The 21,140-nt window shown below is 35.8% G+C and overlaps 1 protein-coding gene across 2 annotated transcripts in view; it reads left to right on the forward strand.

The window, feature by feature from the left end:
• The first annotated feature begins 5,271 nt into the window (after positions 1–5,271).
• LOC134654082 (cytochrome b5 reductase 4) overlaps positions 5,272–21,140 on the forward strand; it is a 50,474-nt gene continuing 34,605 nt past the window's right edge. Inside the window, exon 1 of one of the 2 annotated variants that reach the window (XM_063509499.1) lies at positions 5,272–5,681. In XM_063509499.1, coding sequence (XP_063365569.1) covers positions 5,297–5,681 — 385 coding nt within the window. In that variant the 5' untranslated portion in view covers positions 5,272–5,296. Of the gene's footprint in view, positions 5,682–12,145; positions 12,650–21,140 lie in introns of those variants that run through there. The other variant, XM_063509500.1, reaches the window with a different exon arrangement.

Raw genomic sequence — 21,140 nt, forward strand, 5'->3', positions numbered from 1 at the left:
CTAGGCGACTAGGTACCTGATAAACAAACAATGGTATGTGTGACACATAGGTAGCTGTATGAATTTGATATTCATTCTAGTTTCGAGGCAGTTAAGAACCAACCGACTTCCGACTTATCGGATACATGAATCATTCATGTGTGAGACTTAATGCACATTTGATCCAATATTGGTCAGGTTAAATACCACCCTTAACCGATACTGAACCGATTTCGTTGAAATTTGCCATGTAGGACGATTCCACATACAGGCATTGGGGAAAGACAGACTATTTAATTTAAATCCATGGTCTGGATCAAAATCTGGGAGAAGACGCGAGCGAAAATTAGTTTAAAATAATACTGAGGCATTATTACAATTATTAAACGTACCTACACATATTCTTTTAGGCATAAGTAAATTACCTAATCAAGTAATCACGTACGTTTTTCTGTACCAACAACCAACAAGATAAACGTGACACATATTTATTTGTATTATGACTACCACCTTATCAGTACATATTTTTATTCGTATAAACTTTTTAGTTGTGTTGAGCGGTAATATATTGTTTAAAATGCACCTACAATTTCGTTTACTACATTAATAAAGGTACAAACATAACCAAACAATGATAAATAAATAATGTGACAAAAACATTGTCAATTTAAGTCACTTAGTTGCAGCATGGCTTCCTCGTTTCTATAGGCGTTGAACACAAAGGAGGATGCATTGTGCGCAAAATTCTCTCAAGTGGAAAATGAGACGCTCACTCTGTGAGCTACATAGTGTGATAATGATAAAAGAAAAAGATATTTTAATTTTGTCAGACATGTGCGGAAATATTATCATTATGCTCGTGAATCTCGGGTGTGAAGCAAACACTGTGGGTTTACAAACAAATTACCGGCCTAGGCCAGCAAAATGTTGTACATAGTTACTGCCAGTAGTGCCAGTGGACCCTCGCCCGACCAAAGTGGTACTGCGATATATTGAAAGTGATGCGGCATAAATTCATGGTATCGGTGGGACTAAGCAGCACCTAAAAAACTATGAATTTGTACAATTATTAAATCTTATTACCGTTTCATGGTCGGACCAGGATCCATATGACGCTCAAACTCTCAAAGTGTTAAAAACGAATATTGTATTACCTAGTCATAGGCATTTTTTTATAACATTAGTTGTACTTCTAACAGCTTCTCTATAAAAGCAAAGGAAGCTGGGCCAAGCCCAAGCTAATAGGTTTATCAAATATTCTATTAGATTTTTTATCCATCGAACTTGATACAACAAACGGTACCTACTGCAATCGCTATTTTCAATGATGCATAGGTGTCGAGTTGGTTACACAACAACAAAAAATCATGTACCTATGTTCACGGGTAGTCGTAAGTTACTTGAATTAAGTCGCCAAAGTCCAGCGGTTTGACAATAAAAAAATCTAATGGGATTATATCCATAGCAGTAATAGCACATTGAAACAATAATTTAGCGTTAATTTTCGTTATATGCCGTCACATCTAAAATACTTTAAAAAGCAATCTAAATTTTGACTTACATTTAATTAGTAAAACCGCATTAGGTAGGAAATTCTGTTCCCGAATTCAGTAATCAAGTTACAACGGCCAGGCAAATTATTATTACAGTCGTTTAACATTAATGGCCTCGTTCTATGTTATTAATTTTGTGCGATATCAGACTGGGATGTTTCTATAATGTAATAAGTTTTAATATGGTTTTAATTCTATATTTTATGAAGAATAATAGTGATTAATATTGAGCGAAGCGGGCCAAATCGATCGTACATACTTACATTTTGACATCTAAATATTTAATCATTCGTATCCATATTTATTACAAAAATTACACAACACAAATAAATTTACAAAACACACAAACAATAAATTAACATGCACATTATCACATACCTACATTAAATTATTCAAATTAAATAAAAATTATAAATTAAATTAAATTATAAATTTAACTATCAAATATTTATTATTATTCTCCACATTCTCACTTGTCATAGTGCGCATGTGGCGCATGAGACTTCGCCCAGTGGCCAAATATCACATAGTTATTGATATAATCCTTCCAGTAATATTGCATATGTTTTGTGCATATCTAATATTGAATAGATCTAGACTGCGAAGGGGCGCTAAGCGCCCTAAGCGGCTTACATGGAAAGACTCTTAGGTCCGTCGTTCGAAGTTAAATGTACTTATATGAATATAATATGTATGCAGCTCGTGCATATAGGTATAGCATCCTTTCCAGTACCCTTGTGAAGTGTTGCTCCCTTTATGTTTTTTCGCTTTCAAAGGATGTAAGTACAATATTTGAATAACAACTAAGTAGTTTTTTGCTTTGTCCGCGGGGCCCGACGGCCCCGCGGTGTGCGTGTTGTTGTTGTTTGTGCTGTTGTTTGTGCTGTAGTTTGTGCTGTTGTTGGTGTTGTTGCAAAAAACTACTTAGTTGTTATTCAAATGTATATAAATGTAAATGTATAAGTATTTACATCCTTTGAAAACGAAAAAACATAAAGGTAGCAACACTTCACAAGGGTACTGTAATCCGCCTATACGTACCTACAGTATTTATTATTTTAGCACCTTTTTCTTCGTACCCTGGTTAAACACTTCATAGATAAACTGGTAAAATCTAAAAGTTATAAACACGTCTCGCTATTTTTATAAAAACGTGTTAAATGAAAAGCGGTCAAAGTTTTAAAATTATTAATTTCAAACTTTATTGCATCATATTCGCACACTTCACACTTCATCATCACCGCGCTCACAAGTTTAAAATTTAACAAGCTGTCTCGGTTGATAGTACCACAGTATATAATAAGAGTAAACTATCTCGTTCCGTTTAGGAATTCTTAGTAACATCAGGACATCACGCATGAAACTACAGCTCATCTCTTTCTTAGTGTCGCTCACCTGGGCTAGCGATGGGCACCCGCATATTGTGCACTAAAAACAAATAACCTACCCACAACACCAGCCAGGCGACAATTAACTATAGACTCAACAATTAAACGTCTCATTTAAACACTCACATCAACATTTCTTCTTCCTCGCGTGATCCCGGCATTTTGCCACGGCTCATGGGAGCCTGGGGTCCGCTTGCCAACTAATCCCAGGAATTGGCGTGGGCACTAGTTTTTACGAAAGCGACTGCCATCTGACCTTCCAACCCAGAGGGTAAACTAAGCCCTTATTGGGATAAGTCCGGTTTCTTCACGATGTTTTCCTTCACCGAAAAGCGACTGGTAAATATCAAATGATATTTCATACATAAATTCCGAAAAACTGATTGGTGATTGAACCCGCGACCTCCAGATGCAAGTCACACATCAACATATCTATAACTAGAATATTTAATAATGGTTTTTATTTTATTTCGTAAATGTTACTTCAATATCGGAGGAATTGTAGAAGCTTCTCGCAGTAATATACCTGTGCCTACTACTACTGCTACTGTGCCTACATTAGCTGAGCATTTACTATTACTTGTTTGAAGATGGAATACTCTTTATAGATTTTTCTCATAATATTTGTTAAACAAAAGGATATAACACTCGACATAAATCTATTAACATTACTCTGAACATTACAGAAATAGTACATTATTGTCGAGGTTCGGAAGTAGCTACTTGCTGGCTGAGGATTCGTTTTAAACGGACGACCTTGGGAGTCCGTTTAATTGAATCCGAAGCCAGCAAGTAGCCTTCCAGCCGAGTCATATATAGTGCTTTTCTCAAAAATGGTGCAAGAAATAGAAATATTTTACAGAACTTACAGAAGCAACGTTCTAATTATCACAGAAAAATACAACCATTAAAAAAATTTGCTTGCCGCCTTTAAAAAAAAAAGAAGTGTATTTTCTGCTGAAAATACGCCAACCTATTTGAGACACCTAAATAGTCGCGGTACCAACATTAAGCCTGTAACAGACTATCGCACCGCACCGCGACCTTGGAGCGTCGCACCCATAAGTGAGAGCGAGAAACAGATATCTCTTTCTCCCTCTCACTTATGGGTGAAACAGATATCTCTTTCTCGCTCTCACTTATGGGTGAAACAGATATCTCTTTCTCGCTCTCACTTATGGATGCGACGCTCCAAGGTCGCGGTGCGGTGCGATAGTCTGTTATAGGCTTTATAATAATAAGTGCTGATCATCTGTTTGGATGTTTAAGGGACCTATGCGTTCATTTGATATGGCCATTTAAAGTTTTAAAAAGTTTGGAACTCGTTAAATAATTGAATTTGTATGCGACATTGCAGTCCCGAAATCGAGACTGCAATGTTTTTAACTTTTTAATTTTTTGAATGACCATAAACTACGCACTTCGCGACCTATTTTTTAACCGGCAACGTCGACTTTGCCGTCCATTTTTGAGAAAAAATATTTTAAACAACTAAAATGGTCTTAGCCAAAGAAACATAATTGGTGGCTTTCCAGAGAAGGGTCCTTATGCTTCATGTGCATAAGGACTATTCCACCACCACTCTGATGGAAGGCCACATTTGAATAGGCTCACATGGAGTCAAGGCATGTGCTAGATGAAGTTTTTTTTTTATTTCACTGTTGGTAGTCGAAAGTCTAACGGCATGAATAACTAAGTATGTAAGTACGTCGAGTTCTCTAATTCTCTCATTAATTCTCTAAGATACAAATGTGTACAAACGGCAAATTGCCAGTTTGTAACTACACCTACTTAAGCTAGTCATCATTCAATGGCAAGTGGGTAAACCTAGTACTAGGAGCGAACTCACGTTCAAACTGAATATTTTGCAAATATTTAAGCAGTTGTTAGAGAACTCTTGGTCAATAGTCAATCGAGACACCAAAATATTAATCAAAGATTTTAAAGGTGATTTACTTATTTTTTTGTTACTAAAATTGCTTTAATAATTTTTAAATATATTTTGTTTTATTACCAGCCGTCAATTACTAGAAGTTATGTAGGTTTGATCTCTTGAGTCCCGTCCCCCTGAATATTTAATGCCAGTTTGCGGGAATCCTAAATGCTTTGGGAATAAGGTTTGAAAACGGTAGCCCCAGTTACAAACTCTTATTTATTTCTTCTCAAGTAAATGAAATTTATGGCTTAGCGAAAATAGAAAATGTTTTTGCAGTAAAATAACCGAAATAATAATATTTTATTAGGTATATTGTGTTTGCTACGAGAAACATAGAAGAAATAAATCTTTGTTTGTAAGCCATGCACGAGTAAGATATGGCTATCATTATTCATTCGTACTTATACATAGATCCCATAAATTTGTCTCCATAAAACTGAATGGCTCTATTTTCTTTATACAGCATCATGGCTGCCTCGCCGCCCGAAGACAACACGCCTCTAACAAGAAATGGCTCGCTTAAAATATCCTTACCTACAGTCCTCTGCACTCCTGAATCCTCAGAAAATTCTGATATCCTTTGTAAAACGAAACCCTTTATGTCTTCGGAGTCCAAATTGTCTTTACCGTCTAACCTAGGCACACCCACGTCACCTTTACGGTTACCTTCCCCGTTGTCCTTGCCTGCATCTCCTACTCCTTATATGAAGATCACGCAGCCACAACCGGAGAAGACTGTTGCTGGCCAGATGAATTTTCCACCGACGACGATAGTTCAGCAAACTGGACAGAAGCAACCTCTTGTCAACACCGGGTCGGCTACAGGTATGTTTGTTACTCGCTGTCAATATTTTAAAGCTTTGATTTACAGCAAATGTACCTTTGGAATTTGGATTCAGTTCAGACTATGCCAGTATTACTGCGTCGGTATTTGCAATGAAAGATTTCAAAAGTAAATTCAAACTTCCACTTAGTATACAGTCTGTTTTCACTGTTATCAGTATATATATATATATATATATATATATATATATATACTTATCGATCTTATCTCAGTAACCCCAAGAACAAAGGGGTGTATACTTTTTGGCACTAGATGCGAATATCTTCAAGGTTTACACCTCATTTGTTTTAGTACCTGAAAATATAAGAAGGAAAGTGCTGTGGGAGCTGCTTTCCACTGGTTTGACAAAGTCTGAATACTTTTAAAATGGTTGTAAAACCGATTTTTAAGTGACTACAAAATTTCGTTGCATATCTATGTTTGTTACGTAAGTTATTTCATTTGAAAGTACCTATGTATTTTTTTCTACTCCAGCACTTAAATGTGTCAATTAAATGACTGACAGTGATATCTAAAGCAATGTCATTTGAATGCTTTGTCTATAGGCTCATAAGATGACTGCTAGCAGTCATCTTATGAGTATAATACAACTGCTTTATTTTTTTTTAAGATACAAGTTCCGATCATCTTGATTGAAAGAGGTATGTTTTCATTTACAATAACAACTCTTTTTTTTTTAAATAATAACTCAATTTTTTTTAAATAATAACTCTTTTTTTTTAATAATAACTCTTTTTTTTTTAATAATAACTCTTTTTTTTTTAAATAATAACTCTTTTTTTTTAATAATAACTCTTTTTTTTTAATAATAACTCTTTTTTTTTTTTTTTGCTGCAGCTGTCATAGAAAAAGTAATGTATGCAACAGCTCATAATTGGTTCTTAAAATTCTCGGGTCTTTTTTTACAAAACTCGACTACGTCTCGTTTTGTAACTTCGACCCTTGAATTTTAAGAACCCTTATTATATCACTGTTGCATAAACTACTATTATAAGAAAGGGTTCATTTCATACTTTACGTAACCCATTGTCATTAGGTCAGGTATATTTATTAAGTAGGTACTTACTATAAATAAACGTACCTATAAACCAAAAAAAAACACGAGCGTGATATATTTTTGGTCGTTACTGTCAGTATTGCGATTTTTACCCTTTTATTAGCAAGAACATTACAATATCGTTTTGGAATAATGCCAACGGCTGAGTCAGCCCACTCAATTTTGTTATCTCTGCCCTCTGCCACTTAAATAATGTACCTCTATAGGAGTTGTGACCCAGTTCTTAATTTTTAAAGTTTTAACCGTGGCGCTATTGCAACTAAAATTTGTTACTATCCCTACCAATTAAAACTTCAGATAAGTACCTACTCAATTCGATTTGTTTTTATTATACATACATACCTTGGATAAAACGCAAATTATTCATTTCCAAATCGTAGATAGTTAAAGCGGCTATATACAGGGTGGTCCAAACCTTGACGTCCAAAAATTTCGCGATTTCGGTGTTGGTCCCATAATAAAATTTGCTCAGTATAATCCCAAAACCTCCCTGGCAACGGGAATGCAGTTATTTTTTAGCCACCCTGTATGGGAACCCCGGAATTTCATAACAAAAGTTAAAAGTTTAAAAAATCATAACTCGAAAACTACGGAAAATCGGCTAACATACATGGGGTATATTCTGATAGCCCACGACGTGAGGAATCTAAAAAAAAGTTTTGGACGTCAAGGTTTGGACCACCCTGTATATACGTATTGTATTACGTAGTTTAAAGTAGTAATTTTGATATGTTCAAGGATAACTCAATGTACAATAATAATTTCGTATTGAGACTATGTAGGTATAATCTGTCTATAACATTGAAACATATTATTTCTTATAAACATATTTATTCATTAACAATATTACAATTGTGTATGAATAAAAGTCGGTACGCTATTTCGCAGAGGCCAATATTTAATATATTCATACCTCAGGCTAGATCTAGGTCCTACGTACTATTTCCTGAGCATTTTCAGCATCTATAAGCATTTATTGGAATTTCTCGCGATCATCCATGAGATGGGAAATATGTGAATATTAAAAGATGCTTTGTACAACGCCTGCATATTAAATATTTCTCTAAGCCTTAGCAATAGCTATTCATGTTATCTTAGGGAAATAAAGCCATATACAAAAATAAAATATAAATGTACACACAGCTACAAAAGTGCATAACCACTTTTTGAATGGAAATCATTCATAAAGTGGTTATGCACTTGTGCAGCTCGCTGTAGAGTCAGGTAAATTATTCGTTGATCGATTGTACAATGTAAAGTTTTTATGCGGAGGTAATTTATTTAGCTAACTTCTTTAAAACTTTTGATTATTTTTTTAGTTTTTTTATCTCTGTAACCATACAGAGTTAAAAAAAACCAGAGAGGCATACCAATGCCTTGTTTAAAATAGCATACAAACTTTAGCACCCTAAGGCAGGTAAGATAGACAGGTATTTTCTTACCCTCTGAAGTGAATAAAGTAGGAGCTGCATCCACTGAAGCTGCACTTCAGTTTATACAAAGGCTGGCCCCGACACGTTGTCATAAAACACTGCATAGTTCTCCCCGATTATCTAGTCAACTAAAGGTGCTTTGCCGGCGCTGATGAGGCAGAGAAAAACGGATAACATATTATTTATTTTTATTACGAAGAGATTTATATTAACAGACACTATTTGACTTACAACAAATCCTGAAATGAACTCTCAACCTTAAATGGCGCCATACATGATGTCGACGTATCTTTGAATGATATTTGAAGGGTCACAAAACCGTGCGTATTTCTAGAAAACCGGTTTTTCGGTTTTTGTGCAACAGCAAAACCGGGTTTCCGGGTTTTTCGGTGATTTCGATTTTACATATAATTTGTAAAATAAGCAAGTATTTTTAGGATTCAGTCTTCCACGACATTTCTATTTACTCTATCTTTACCAAGACCATAAAATTCCATTAATAAAGTTTTTAACCTCATAGTCAGCAATTCTGCAACGGAATGCCTAAGCAAACTATTACGTGACAACGGGGTTGACATAGTCCTCCTTCAGGAAACACACACCGCTGATAATACCCAACTCGCTAAACGATGTAAGTTACAAGGGATTTCATTTGGTTGCGGCCGCTACATCAGCTGAGGATATAAGAAATCTGATGGGGAAGGCGATCATGGACTGGACATATAGGAACAACACCTTCTTAGCCATTTCTAACAAAGGCAAAGGAACCTGAAGGAACAAAGAAGAAGAAAACTGTACATAGTAAATTTCGCGAGATTGACTTTTGTTATAATTACTACAATCAACATTTTTAACTAGAGATCAACGAGCGTTCCTACTAAAATGTTATTTAAACTACGTATTACGTAGTATGTACGTGTACGTATTAAATTAAGGGATATTTAGTGAAAATAGTAAACAGTTTTTTATATAATACGTACACATACGAACTTCGTATAATGTATTGTTCTGAATATAATAATAAACTCTGAAGTAATTGTTGCTCATAATGCTCATCAATATAATTAAACTATGTTTATAAAACTGTAAAATCGAAAACCTCGAAAAAGCCGGTTTTATCAAAGTCAAAACCCGGTTTTGGCAATTGGCCGAAAACCCGGTTTTTTCGATTTCGGTGAAACCGGGTTTGTGACCCCTAGGTCCACGGAAAGAACATGTCTAGTCACACTCGTGACATTTTGAGTAATCGCGGTTTTAAAACTTGGAACAATTGAATAATTTTACGGTTTAGAATCACTTGTTTTAAGTCACTCGCGCGACATGTTTCGGGGAGCCTAGGTGTTAGTATGTCTCACAACAGTTTAAATTCGATTTGGAACAATGTCAAAACGTATGGTAATTCCGTGACCAGGTATTATTTAACTAAAAATAAAGTTGTGTTACATTTATTATACAGTGGTAGCAAAAGATATAACTAATAGTTCATTAAGAGCTCTTCATTTTGAGATAAAAAATATAAAAATAACATTTTCCGAAAAATGTGACTACAGACATGTTCTTTCCGTGAACCTTTCATTTATAAACCTACATCTCCTTTGTTTTTGTTTACTGAGGAACGATATGCTAACATAATATATTTGTGCAAGTACGGTTAATTAGAGGCATGTAGTGGTGAGTAGTGGTGGTCTCCAGTCCTCTTATATGTTATGGTGGCTTTCATACAATCTCATGATACGTTCCGAATAGGTCAGTATACTATTTAGTATGTTCACGCTGTATGTATAATTTACCTATCGAACGTTATTGGAGAGCATCCTACAGTCCTACACCCATCCATGCCATAATTTTTCATCCAATAATAAAATATTTATAGAATACTTGGCACTAAAAATAGCCGTGCTAAACAAAAACAGCTTATGTCGGTAAGAACAACAAAGATAATATTTTTTTTCTTATGCATAGCTTTCTTTTCATCTTTTTTGCCCTCTTTTATTTTAGTAGGCGGGTCTTGGATAAATAATTTCGGTAAAATTAAAACTGGAAAGGCATTTTAGACATTCTTGGAAGCTTGAGCACAATTCTACATTGCTCTTTGAAGACTTATAATATCCCCAATGTAAAAAAAAATATTCATTCAATCACTATTAATAGAAACGTCGTGTCTTAATACTGAATAGTTAATACAACAGCTTTTTTGTTTTCTGGCTTAACTAACTAGTGGCTCTGTGAGCTGTAGACCTCGCGAGCAGAGCTTAAAACTGAATAAATGTATGGCAAAAATATTTATTAAATAAAATATAGGTATAGTACATGTAATATAAACAAAAAATTAAAAACTACATAAAGCTACAAACAAAAATTAAACGAATACGCTTAACCCGCGCTTGATAAATGAAAAATACGAAATTTTTCATTTTTCAAAATAAAAAAATAAAATAAAAAACAACTATATAAAATTTAAGTATAAAAAAAATACAAAAAGTTATGTAGCAGTATACAATTACTGGGGATGGAACCAGGGACCTGCCGATGCAAACAAAAAAGCGAACGTTTGCAAAATACGCCATTATAGTTCTTACTAAAGCTGACGAAATTTAGCTACTCATTCTCAAGTAAAAACTAAATATCTAAATACCGCCAAAACCAGCGATACAAATTTTCTGAATTTTTCGCCATTCAATCTATAAACATATCTCAAAAAGAAAAAACTCTTATGATACCGATACGACTATTTGTTTCGGCGGGAGCTAGCACGACTCCACCATTTTGAAAAATTTCCAAAAACCGGATCGACAAAAAAATTTTATTTAGTCATAGAATTCGGTCACAAAATTTCACGAAAATCGATTAAGAATTGCGACCTGTAGAGGAGAACATCCGGACATACAAAAGCAAAATGCCCGAGTCAAAACGTAGACCTTCGCTACGCTTCGGTCAACTAACGATGCCCACGTCTACATACAATGGCTTCATTTATTTTCTAGATATAACAAGACTTGGAGGCAATTTCTGCCTATATAACAGATTATGAAATTGATACTGATTTATTATGGATATGATCTGTCAGTGCAACCTTTTTCCTCCTTATTACAAAGCAGTCAGGTGGGAAAGTGTAAACATGCTTTTAACGTCGACTGTACATACTTGTAGGTATGTGTATTTATGATATGTCATGTCAGGTATTAGGAGTAAGAAACTTTCTACTATTCTATTATTTATTGCCTAGGTACTGTTTGATCGTTTATAGTTGACATAGGCAGTTACACAAAAGTAGCAATGTCACTGGCAATCACTTAAGAAATTCGAAAGTCACTCCTGAGATATTTCAAAATTGGCGAAGTCGAGGGGTATCTTAGGACTTTATTAATTGTTTAAGTATCCTTCATTCAAGTGAAGATTTCGGTTATCCATAATGCCTATTGACGTCCCATCTGTTTAAATTATCATAATTGAATTAGGTATCTACTTCTCTGTCATTAATTTGTTAAAGTGGAATAGGATAATATTTTATATTATTTATATGCACTTAAGTCGCACCTTTAGAAATTGTGTAATGTTGTGGTTATTTGCTTATTTTCTCAACCAGCTCATTATGGCTCTCTGTATTTTGTATAAAATAAAATAAAATCGTGACTAACTATTAATTAATTATAATCACAATTTTGATGAGATTATATTTAAGAATCATTAGTGATTCTGATAAACCGTTTAAAGACATTAGAAATCCATTTATTGAAACACTGGAAAGGCTCGTGGTTAAATTGTACTTGTATAAATTAAGCTCTTAAAGTAGACTAAGTACTATATTACCCTTTAATTAAAAATTTCGGCCGATGTTTGTCTCGCTAAGAAAAATACAAGTAAACGGCCAAAACAAACAAATTGTTAGATATACCAGAAAACTGCCATTACGGGATATAAATTGTTTAGCATTTGTCCCATAAAGAAGGAAAATAACAAGACAGCATACATACATGACATTGAAAATAGAAAACCCTCATCATTTAACCGCAGTTGAGCGCAGGGCGCCGCGGCGGGCGGGCGCGTGCCAGGCTGCGACTGCGACAAACGCGATGCCGACCATCGCACAAGTTCTCCCGACCTGAACGCAAACTGATGGCTCTCGACATTTCATATTCATGTGAAACTCTCTCTGGCTCACTCATGTGGCTTTAGGGCACAATTCATACGCCTGCAACATTTTAACTGCAGATAATAAAAGTTTTCACGCCAATGCCGCTGGGAAATTTTCTCGTTCGTTTTTTCGCAACTTTCATGACGGAAAACATTTCGAAAATGTTTACTACTTATTAATGATAAATAGTTTTGATGTCGTGTTTCTTTAACATAAGGCGCAATGAACAGTGTCAGTTAAGTGAGGATTCCGAAATGCCTTGCTGCGGGTGCTGGTGGAACGGCCGGCAGAGGCACCGGCCCCCTGACCCTCCTGACACCTCAGGTGACTTCCTCGATTATTGTTATGCCAACCACGTCCTACGTACAGCTCCCCCTACGTTTCCACCGAAGTACCCACGGCCAACTTTCGAAGCTAACTTAACCAACTTTATTCAGAAAGTTAAATAGGGGTCCCAATTGCCAAACACTTTATGAATACCTAACTTTACTCTGAATACTCTGATATTTCACGTGATTTGACTTTTTGACATTTTCATTCAAAGGCAAGCTTTCGTTAATTAATTAAACTTGTTGTTTCCGAGTAAAATTGCTTTTCCAGTACAATTAACAAAAAACGCTTTTTCGGCGCCTAAATAAATTGCTAATTCTGGTTTTTCCCGCCTTTCCCCAGCGATGGTGTAGGGACGCGTTTCACCGGCTTGGCTTTACAAGTAACTTTCATGATTAAGTAAGGATAATGGCGTAATTTTATTAACGAAGTCATTTTGTCGGAGATATAGAATTAAAATTGCCCGGGACGTTGTAGACGAAGTTAAACAGTATTTTCGTATTTTTGACAAAGGTCATCGACCCACATGGCATAAAATTCGTACCTATTTATATTTAATAAAGGAAATAAAGTATTTTTGTCTCATTTAACATAATGCATCCCAAATGAAAATCTACCTAAGTACTTAAAAACCGTACCCTATTTTTTTACGTGCCTGTACTTTTTCCACTCAGAATCATGAACTCTTTCAATGGAGGTTGAAAAAGGTTTCCTAACTTTCCATATTTTACTGTATTTTTATCCTATTACAGATACAAAAAATCTAAAAATAAATTGGATATAAGCACGGTTCTTATTTTGGAAAGGTTCTGGAATCACCAACCCTTTTTCATCGAAGCAGTCGTTAATCGTAACATTAAATTCTTAATTTCATGTATATACCTACCAAACAACTCTGACAGTGTCACAGCAAACATTAGGACCGAACTTGTAGGTAGGTATGTGTGTGTCAATAAGAGTAAGATATACGTTAAGTATTTCGACAAATATACTAATTTCAGTACAAGTCTGCGTTTAAACTAAGTCGTACACAAATTAGATTCACTTTGTCAAATGTGATGTCATTTCATTACCATATACGTAGTACCTAACAATGTCGCAGACCCGAATTTGGAAACAGAATGGGAAGCATACGCAAACAATTTATTCCTTGGAAGGCATTGCTTGATAAAACATCCTCGTATACATTTTAATAACGCTATTGTGTGTTAATGAGTTTCTGATGATAAATAGGCTGGAGGATTATTTGATTGGTATCGGTCAGATACTCGTCGGAAACTAGATCGAATGTGAGTCAGATTTTAATTGCTTTGATCATTTGAAACACGCAATTACGTTATAGTTGTTTCCATAATTGAGTTTAAATAGTTACTCTACTATACTAGGCGAATGCTCTTTGGGCAAAACTTTAATCTTCTTTTGTAATGGCCATTACGGCTGTTATGTGTGGTGTAGCAGAGTAGGTAGTTATTGTTATTAATACTGTTTCACTGAGCCTCGAGCCTGAATTTGACGCGATTTTGATGTGAGAGATATAGTTAAGTACCTAAGTTTCGTTAAGTCCTGATTAAGAAATTAAGTTTTAAAGTTTTTTGTGTATTTAGTGTATTATCGTATCTCCGAAGCAGGAACGTAGAAAAATCTCTTTAAAAACTGGAAAATAAAATCTTTTAATTAGATTTATTTACTTAATTCGTTCTTAGAGCTAAATAATACGTATTTCTTACAATCATACTTAATACTGTTTGTTTAGATAAGTAGAAAGCTATACTAAATTTATTTTACTACTTCTCTTTACCTAATTAGGTACGTAAAATGATTACCATATTGGCAAAAGCCACGATGGCGTACGGCCACGTTTGAATTGCAAACCTGCTCCGGGTGCCTACATAATGTATTTAAATTCCGAAATTAGGTCGATACATATCAAACTTACTCATGTGTACCTTAAATTTTCAATTTAGTTAAGGGAATTATCCCGGCAACCAGGCATTTTCTGCAAAATGCCGTAATTTTAAAACAAAATCCTAAACGACAGTCAAAAATTCAATTTAAAACTGCTCGTACCCACTTTATACTCTAAGCTGGGCGTCTTATAAGTAAGTTATACTGCGTTTATGCCATACTAGTAATAAAACCATGTACATATAAACTTATGAAGTCTGCTCAGATATCTATGAACTGGGAGCATAATGGGAGACACCGCTGCCGCAAAAAGGGTAATGGTCCTTGATCGTAACTCCAATCGCTTACAGAGCAAAGGCATGTCAACGGTTCGAACACTAAAAGAAATCAAGAGGTCTATTCAGAGTAATTCCTTGTTATTCATTTGTAATGGATATTATCCGTCAGCTGTCAATGGTGAAATCTGAATACATCTAAACCTGTTTTAAACATAACTTGTTATTTAGTTTTCCTTGAATTATTTGCCCAGAATAGGTAATTAAATAAAGCTACGTACCTGCCGGCAGTTTTGAGGTCTAAATACCACTATTGGGACCCCAAAACTGCCGAGATATAGTAGCGCGGGCCATCTACTTCACCGTAACGACGTCATCAAATTGTCTCCCGCCTCACTGCGAAAACTGCATATTGCACGCAAACTATGCATCGGACAATCGCACATACATACAGAGCGGGATGCACTACAAGTAATTTTAAATCAAGTTTAGACATGTATAACCCGAATGCGGCTCCTGTTGTTCCCCTGCCCCTGGAATGTTTCCTTTTACTATTGTCTCCATCTATTGAAGGAATACAGCGAGTTGACGCTCATTGTTTATTTGTATTGACTGGAGATCTGTAGGTGTGTAGACTAAACTCGACAGACGGGCTATAAGCTAATAGCGAAGTTATTCTCATAGTTTCACAAATTAACGTATTAAGGCAGGGACAACCTTATCCCACGTACGCAACGTATGGTATATTAGGTATATTTCTATAAGATCTAAACATCGTCCATGGATGCGGCGCACGCGCGGTTTTCTATTGTTTTCCGCTACATACATGATTGAAACGCTACGGGCGCTACGGCGTAGCACTTTGTGACCATTAATAGGTCCGTACATCGATACATTTTGTGATTTGTCATTGTTTTCAAAATTAGTTATTAGGTGTCGACAGGAGAGATACTTACACAAAGTTATATAGAATGCAAAATAGCTAGAGAATGTGATTTTTGTGCACAGAAACTTTTTGGTAAATCTTGCAGTTGGATGTGGAACTTGTTACCGGTACCGGTACAAAAAAAACCCGCTGTTACTTCGACTTCAATACTGGTACTGATACTTGTATTCAAAGATACATCAAACGCTAAAAATATTCTCTACTCGAATTCCATAACGTCGGATGTGAATGTTCGGCCAAAATTACATTTTACCGTACGGTACTATATAGATAGTTCATTATCTTTCTAATAGAACCTGACTCCGATATTTTTGTCATTTTCAGTTTCCGATATACAGAAAATACATAAGGTCTGATTTGACGATTTTATTTATTTCCGTGAGGCATAAAGCATTATTATTATAGGCATATTGGCAAACAAATATGTCAATTTATTTTTCGGGTTCTCTAATATGTTCTCACTGCTGAAAAGTTTTGTGAATTACACGAGATCAAAGTTATTTACATCTCGTGCGCTTTTGAGTCTCTTACTACGCTCAAGATTCTAAATTAGATTCACTCGCTACGCTCGTGAATCTAGTATAGAATCTTTCGCTTGGACGGGACTCAAAATAAGCACTCGAAGAAATATCAAACTTTGATCTCTTGTTGTACAAATAACTATTACTCTTCTGAAAAGTTGACTTTTTCCATATCCAGCCTTATGGAACTCGAGGCGAGATGTGTAGATGTATGTATAACCCTATTGAAACTCGCTATTCAGATAATCAAACGGCAGCCTTGTTACTGGTGACTACGCTACCCGGAGCTGCATTCGAACTTAACAACTTGATCGATCTTATTTTGACATAACTATCAGTGTATCTCGCTCGTGCATACATTAGAGCGCGAGCGAGATGCGATGTGAATATTGTAAGAATGATATAGGGATGAAGTTGATGCTCGAATGTGTCTCCTACTCCTCGACGATTGCTCGTTAGCTTTGCTTCCGCTGGCTTGAGATGTTTACTAACGCTCCCAGCGACTTATTTTAATAGTATGCTGCAAGGCAAGGCCTTCCTTTGAACTTAAAATTACTATTACGTCGAGGAAATATGATATGTACCTATTGTACCTACCTACATTATAACATAGAAGTAGTTTCATAAATGTTTACCGATTTTTTCCGTTCATTTTAGTCTACGATTTTACGTGCTATAAGACAAAACATGGGTTTGGGAGGATTCAAAATAAAAGATTCCGACAAATCAAGAATTCCCTCCTATTTGAAGTCGGTTTACTACAGGTACTTTTAAGTGAATAATCCATTTGGAGTTAGATATAGGCTTGACAAATTAAACCCCAGTAATTAATCTAGTAAGCCCACGGGGCTATAAATTTGGCGATAACACTGCTCGTATTCGGGATTGCTTAAATCTCTATTACACGTTACAATTGCTATTGCTATTAATTCATAACCCCACCTACATTAATCAGGCTAAGTACTTTTCGTTATAGTTTTATTAAAACGTAGGTACTACATTTTGCCCCCTCCCGTAAAACTCATTAATCACACTCCCATATATACAGTTTTCCACATATTTCGTGACTTTGCGAGACGATCTCCGAAATAAAAAGCATCATCCTATTTGTTAATAAGTTAAAAAACACGACTTTTATATATGCTTTTCGCTATTTTGCCTAAATAAGTACGTAACCAACATCCAAACTCTCCCATATATAATATTGGAAGAATTACACTCCACTTTTTTACGGATTACTTTTGCCTGTAGGTTTTCAACGGACTGGAAAAGATTGAAAGCACTCAATACGTACCTACCCTTTCTTTTGATATTTTCATATTAGAAAAGCTACTTTTGACCGGACGAAACTGGGTCATGTAGAACGAAAACATAAACAAAAGTAGGCGGGGCGCCAAGTTTCCTGGAGCCAATATAACGACGCTTAGTTAAATGCCATCCCTCAAGATCCCTCTAAGGCCACCCTATATTCTTAAATAATTATTTTTCTGTTACAGAACTTATAGTGTACAAAACCGTGCACCTGTACGGATATGATGGTCGTTCTTGTCTACGTGACAGCGTGATAAAACGGTGTCCGTCACTTTCTTTCCCACGGTGTTAAACAGTGACAGTTATTTTATCACGTGGATAAAGATGGATAAAGCTATCCATAATAGGCTGGCTAATCAATGAAATTTGAAATACTTTAAACCTCGGTGGCTTAGCGACGCAGTCTAAAAGGTTTACCGTCATGAAAGCTCTTGGCAACACTCGTTTGCAAGAATTCAAAGAGTGATTCTAAATGAACAAAAGGAGTTTTAGCAAATGCCTCATTTTAAAATTTTATAAATAAAATAAGTATAAAAAAGCAGCGCAACTGAATTGTTTAGACTTGCAATTTCCATAAATAAATGAATGAATGAATGAAATCGCTTATTTCAGGCAACTATAGTGGCCCATACATAAATACCTTAAAACTAGCATACATATTATAAAAATATAACTAAACACTAAAAATCACATTATGATTGCGATGCATTACGCAACCCCGCAGTGTCAGGGAACCGGCCGCGGAACCGCCGAAACTTGACACCCTTCGGCCAAAACTCCTCCTTGGTGAAGGTCGCTAGATGATAAATATCAAATCAAATGGTTGAAACTAGCGGATGTCTTTTATATTTACCGCTAGTTTTTCAGTGAAGGAAAACATAGTGAGGAGAATTAGAAAGCCTACCAGCGTTAATAGCTGAATCCCTTTCGTTCATGAAACTCGATGCCTGTACCTGCCCAGCAATAAATGTATACGACGGCGGCGAGGTTTATACCTAAGCTTTGTCTTTTTGAAATTCTCTAGAAATTTACTTGAAGTACAGCCTTTAGAAATCACACCGCCTGTATTTTACCTCTACACATGCCTTTTCTGTGTATTCTTCTGTAGCTATTCAATTGTATGGAGCGTGTTTTTATATTGTATTGTACCTTAACAAACGTGTCGCTCTGGCGGTAAATTACAGTGTTTGCGTACACCTGTTAATCTTACTTGTAGCACAAACCAGTTGTTCCATCCTTCCACGAGACTGAATGATTTACTTAATTACACACCCATTAGGCATTCCCGGGGATTGAGAACGGCGGCCCCACCGCGTATGTCAAGTTCAAAGCATAAGGGAATCCATTTGTTCTGACATTTTTAGTAATTATAATCTACGAGTATTATAGTTCTTATTTATTTAAACTATTTGATAATTATTGACCTATTTAGATTATTAGAAGAGTATGTATACCTAGGCCAAATAATATCTTTCAAGGACCAAATGGATAAAGAAATCGAAAAAAGAATAGCATCCGGCTGGAGCAAATACTGGTCACTCAAAGAAATCATGAAAAGCAACCTAGGTATAAGGATAAAAAGCAAAACCTTCAACACATGTGTCCTTCCATGTCTAACCTATGGCTGCGAAACTTGGTCTCTTACTAAAAAACAACGAGATAAACTTGCGAAGTGCCAGAGAGCGATGGAAAGGAGCATGCTCGGTATAAAATTACAGGATAAAAACCGCAACTCTGACATAAGAACCAGAACAAAAGTAGCAGACATCCTCACCCACATAGACAAGCAAAAATGGAGATGGGCAGGCCACACTATAAGATGCAAGACAGAGAAGTGGAGCCAAAGAATTCTCATGTGGCGCCCCACAGATGGGTCAAGATCGAAAGGCACTCAATTAACACGATGGGAAGACGAAATTATACTCACAGTGGGACCACTCTGGACAAGGGTGGCAAGAGAGAGGAAATACTGGAAGGAGTTGGAGGAGGCCTTTGCCGACAGGCACACTGAACTAAGAGACTTCATATAAATATTCAAAACTAAAATTACTACAAAAATCAACAAATATGTTCAGAATAAAGGGCTATATAATAATAATAATTTAGATTATAATTTGGAAAAGCCGAGCAATGATCATCTGACTACACTTTGATTGTTTAAAAAATAGTCCCTTCCGGATCCTGCTCGCCTGTACTAATTGTTCATCCCCATCACACCCCGTTTAGAGGATGAATCCTAGGATAAAAATGTTATAAGCCAAGTTTCAAGCTAAGTACCTATGTAACAAAAAGTTTAACGAGGCCGTATAGTAATACGAAGCAGCCAATTACTGTACCACATTGCTTTTCTCGATAAATGAGCGGAAATTCAATAAAAACCAAATATTTTATCCTAAATGTTCAACGTATTCAATGTGTGGTGCAAAGTTATTGCTTGCCTAGGCCAGCAATTTGAATGCCGCCATTGCCGTTGAATGTATGAAAATACATTGACAGCGTCACTACCTATCGTTAAAGCTCGAATATAAGAACGACATTTACGTACATCTTTGAAACCTATTTCACCTTGCATCTATTTGACCTTTTAAGATGATACGGCTCTAACCGGTCTGGATTTAGCCATGAACTTTCATCTTTGTTATATAAAACTGGAATAATTAACGAAGCGAAAACGGAAAAGCTGAGCAATATTTATAGGAACAATGTGACAGGACAGTTGGTAGTTTACATGAATAAACGAATTCTGCAAAACTCATTTCGTTCGCAACCTGAATTGGGAAAATGGAGGAGCGGGCACCGCGAGCAATGTAATTTTTCATATTCATGTGCATGTGAATTCATAATTCTGTTGGCAATTATTCAAAAGTCACGAACAAGAGTTCGTGTTGCCTACTAACTGGCTTGCAATTCCTCTGACTTCAAAGCCTACTTTGACAATTTGCGTTTCATGAATAACGGGGCCCCGAGAGAGCAGAGATAGACTAAAAACGAGAAAATTACATGACGACCTACTGATTTTCACGACGAGAAGCGGAAATACGTTTACATAGGTGCCTCTGTTTTGTGCAAAACGCGTCCGTCAACAAAGTAGCTAATGCTTTTGAAATTTTAATAGATACGCCATTATCATGAATTGTCTGTCTGTGAAGCTAATACATTTTAAGGAATCTTCTCATTCTGCCAGATTAAAGGGTATTTTGGTAATGCTTTGTAAGTTTGTATTCCTATTTGCTTGTTTTCTTAATGCTTCAACCATCTCTAACTACATCTAATAGTTGCGCTGGAGCGGAAAGGATGAGCCCCGTATCCAGGATTCGTGGCTTTTTGTTTCCTTTATCTTATTCGTAAACCGGTATCGGAATCAGAAAGTATCTCAAACATTCAAAATCTTTGATCCGAATTACATACTTACATTAATTAACTTTATTCGTTTGATATAATATAAGGAAAACATATGAGGCTATACTCATCATTACGTATAATTTGTTAAGTATATGGTTATTTTGCGTAGTATAGAAACATTTACA

The sequence above is a fragment of the Cydia amplana genome, chromosome 14, assembly GCF_948474715.1.
Source record: "Cydia amplana chromosome 14, ilCydAmpl1.1, whole genome shotgun sequence".
Classification (NCBI taxonomy): domain Eukaryota; kingdom Metazoa; phylum Arthropoda; class Insecta; order Lepidoptera; family Tortricidae; genus Cydia; species Cydia amplana.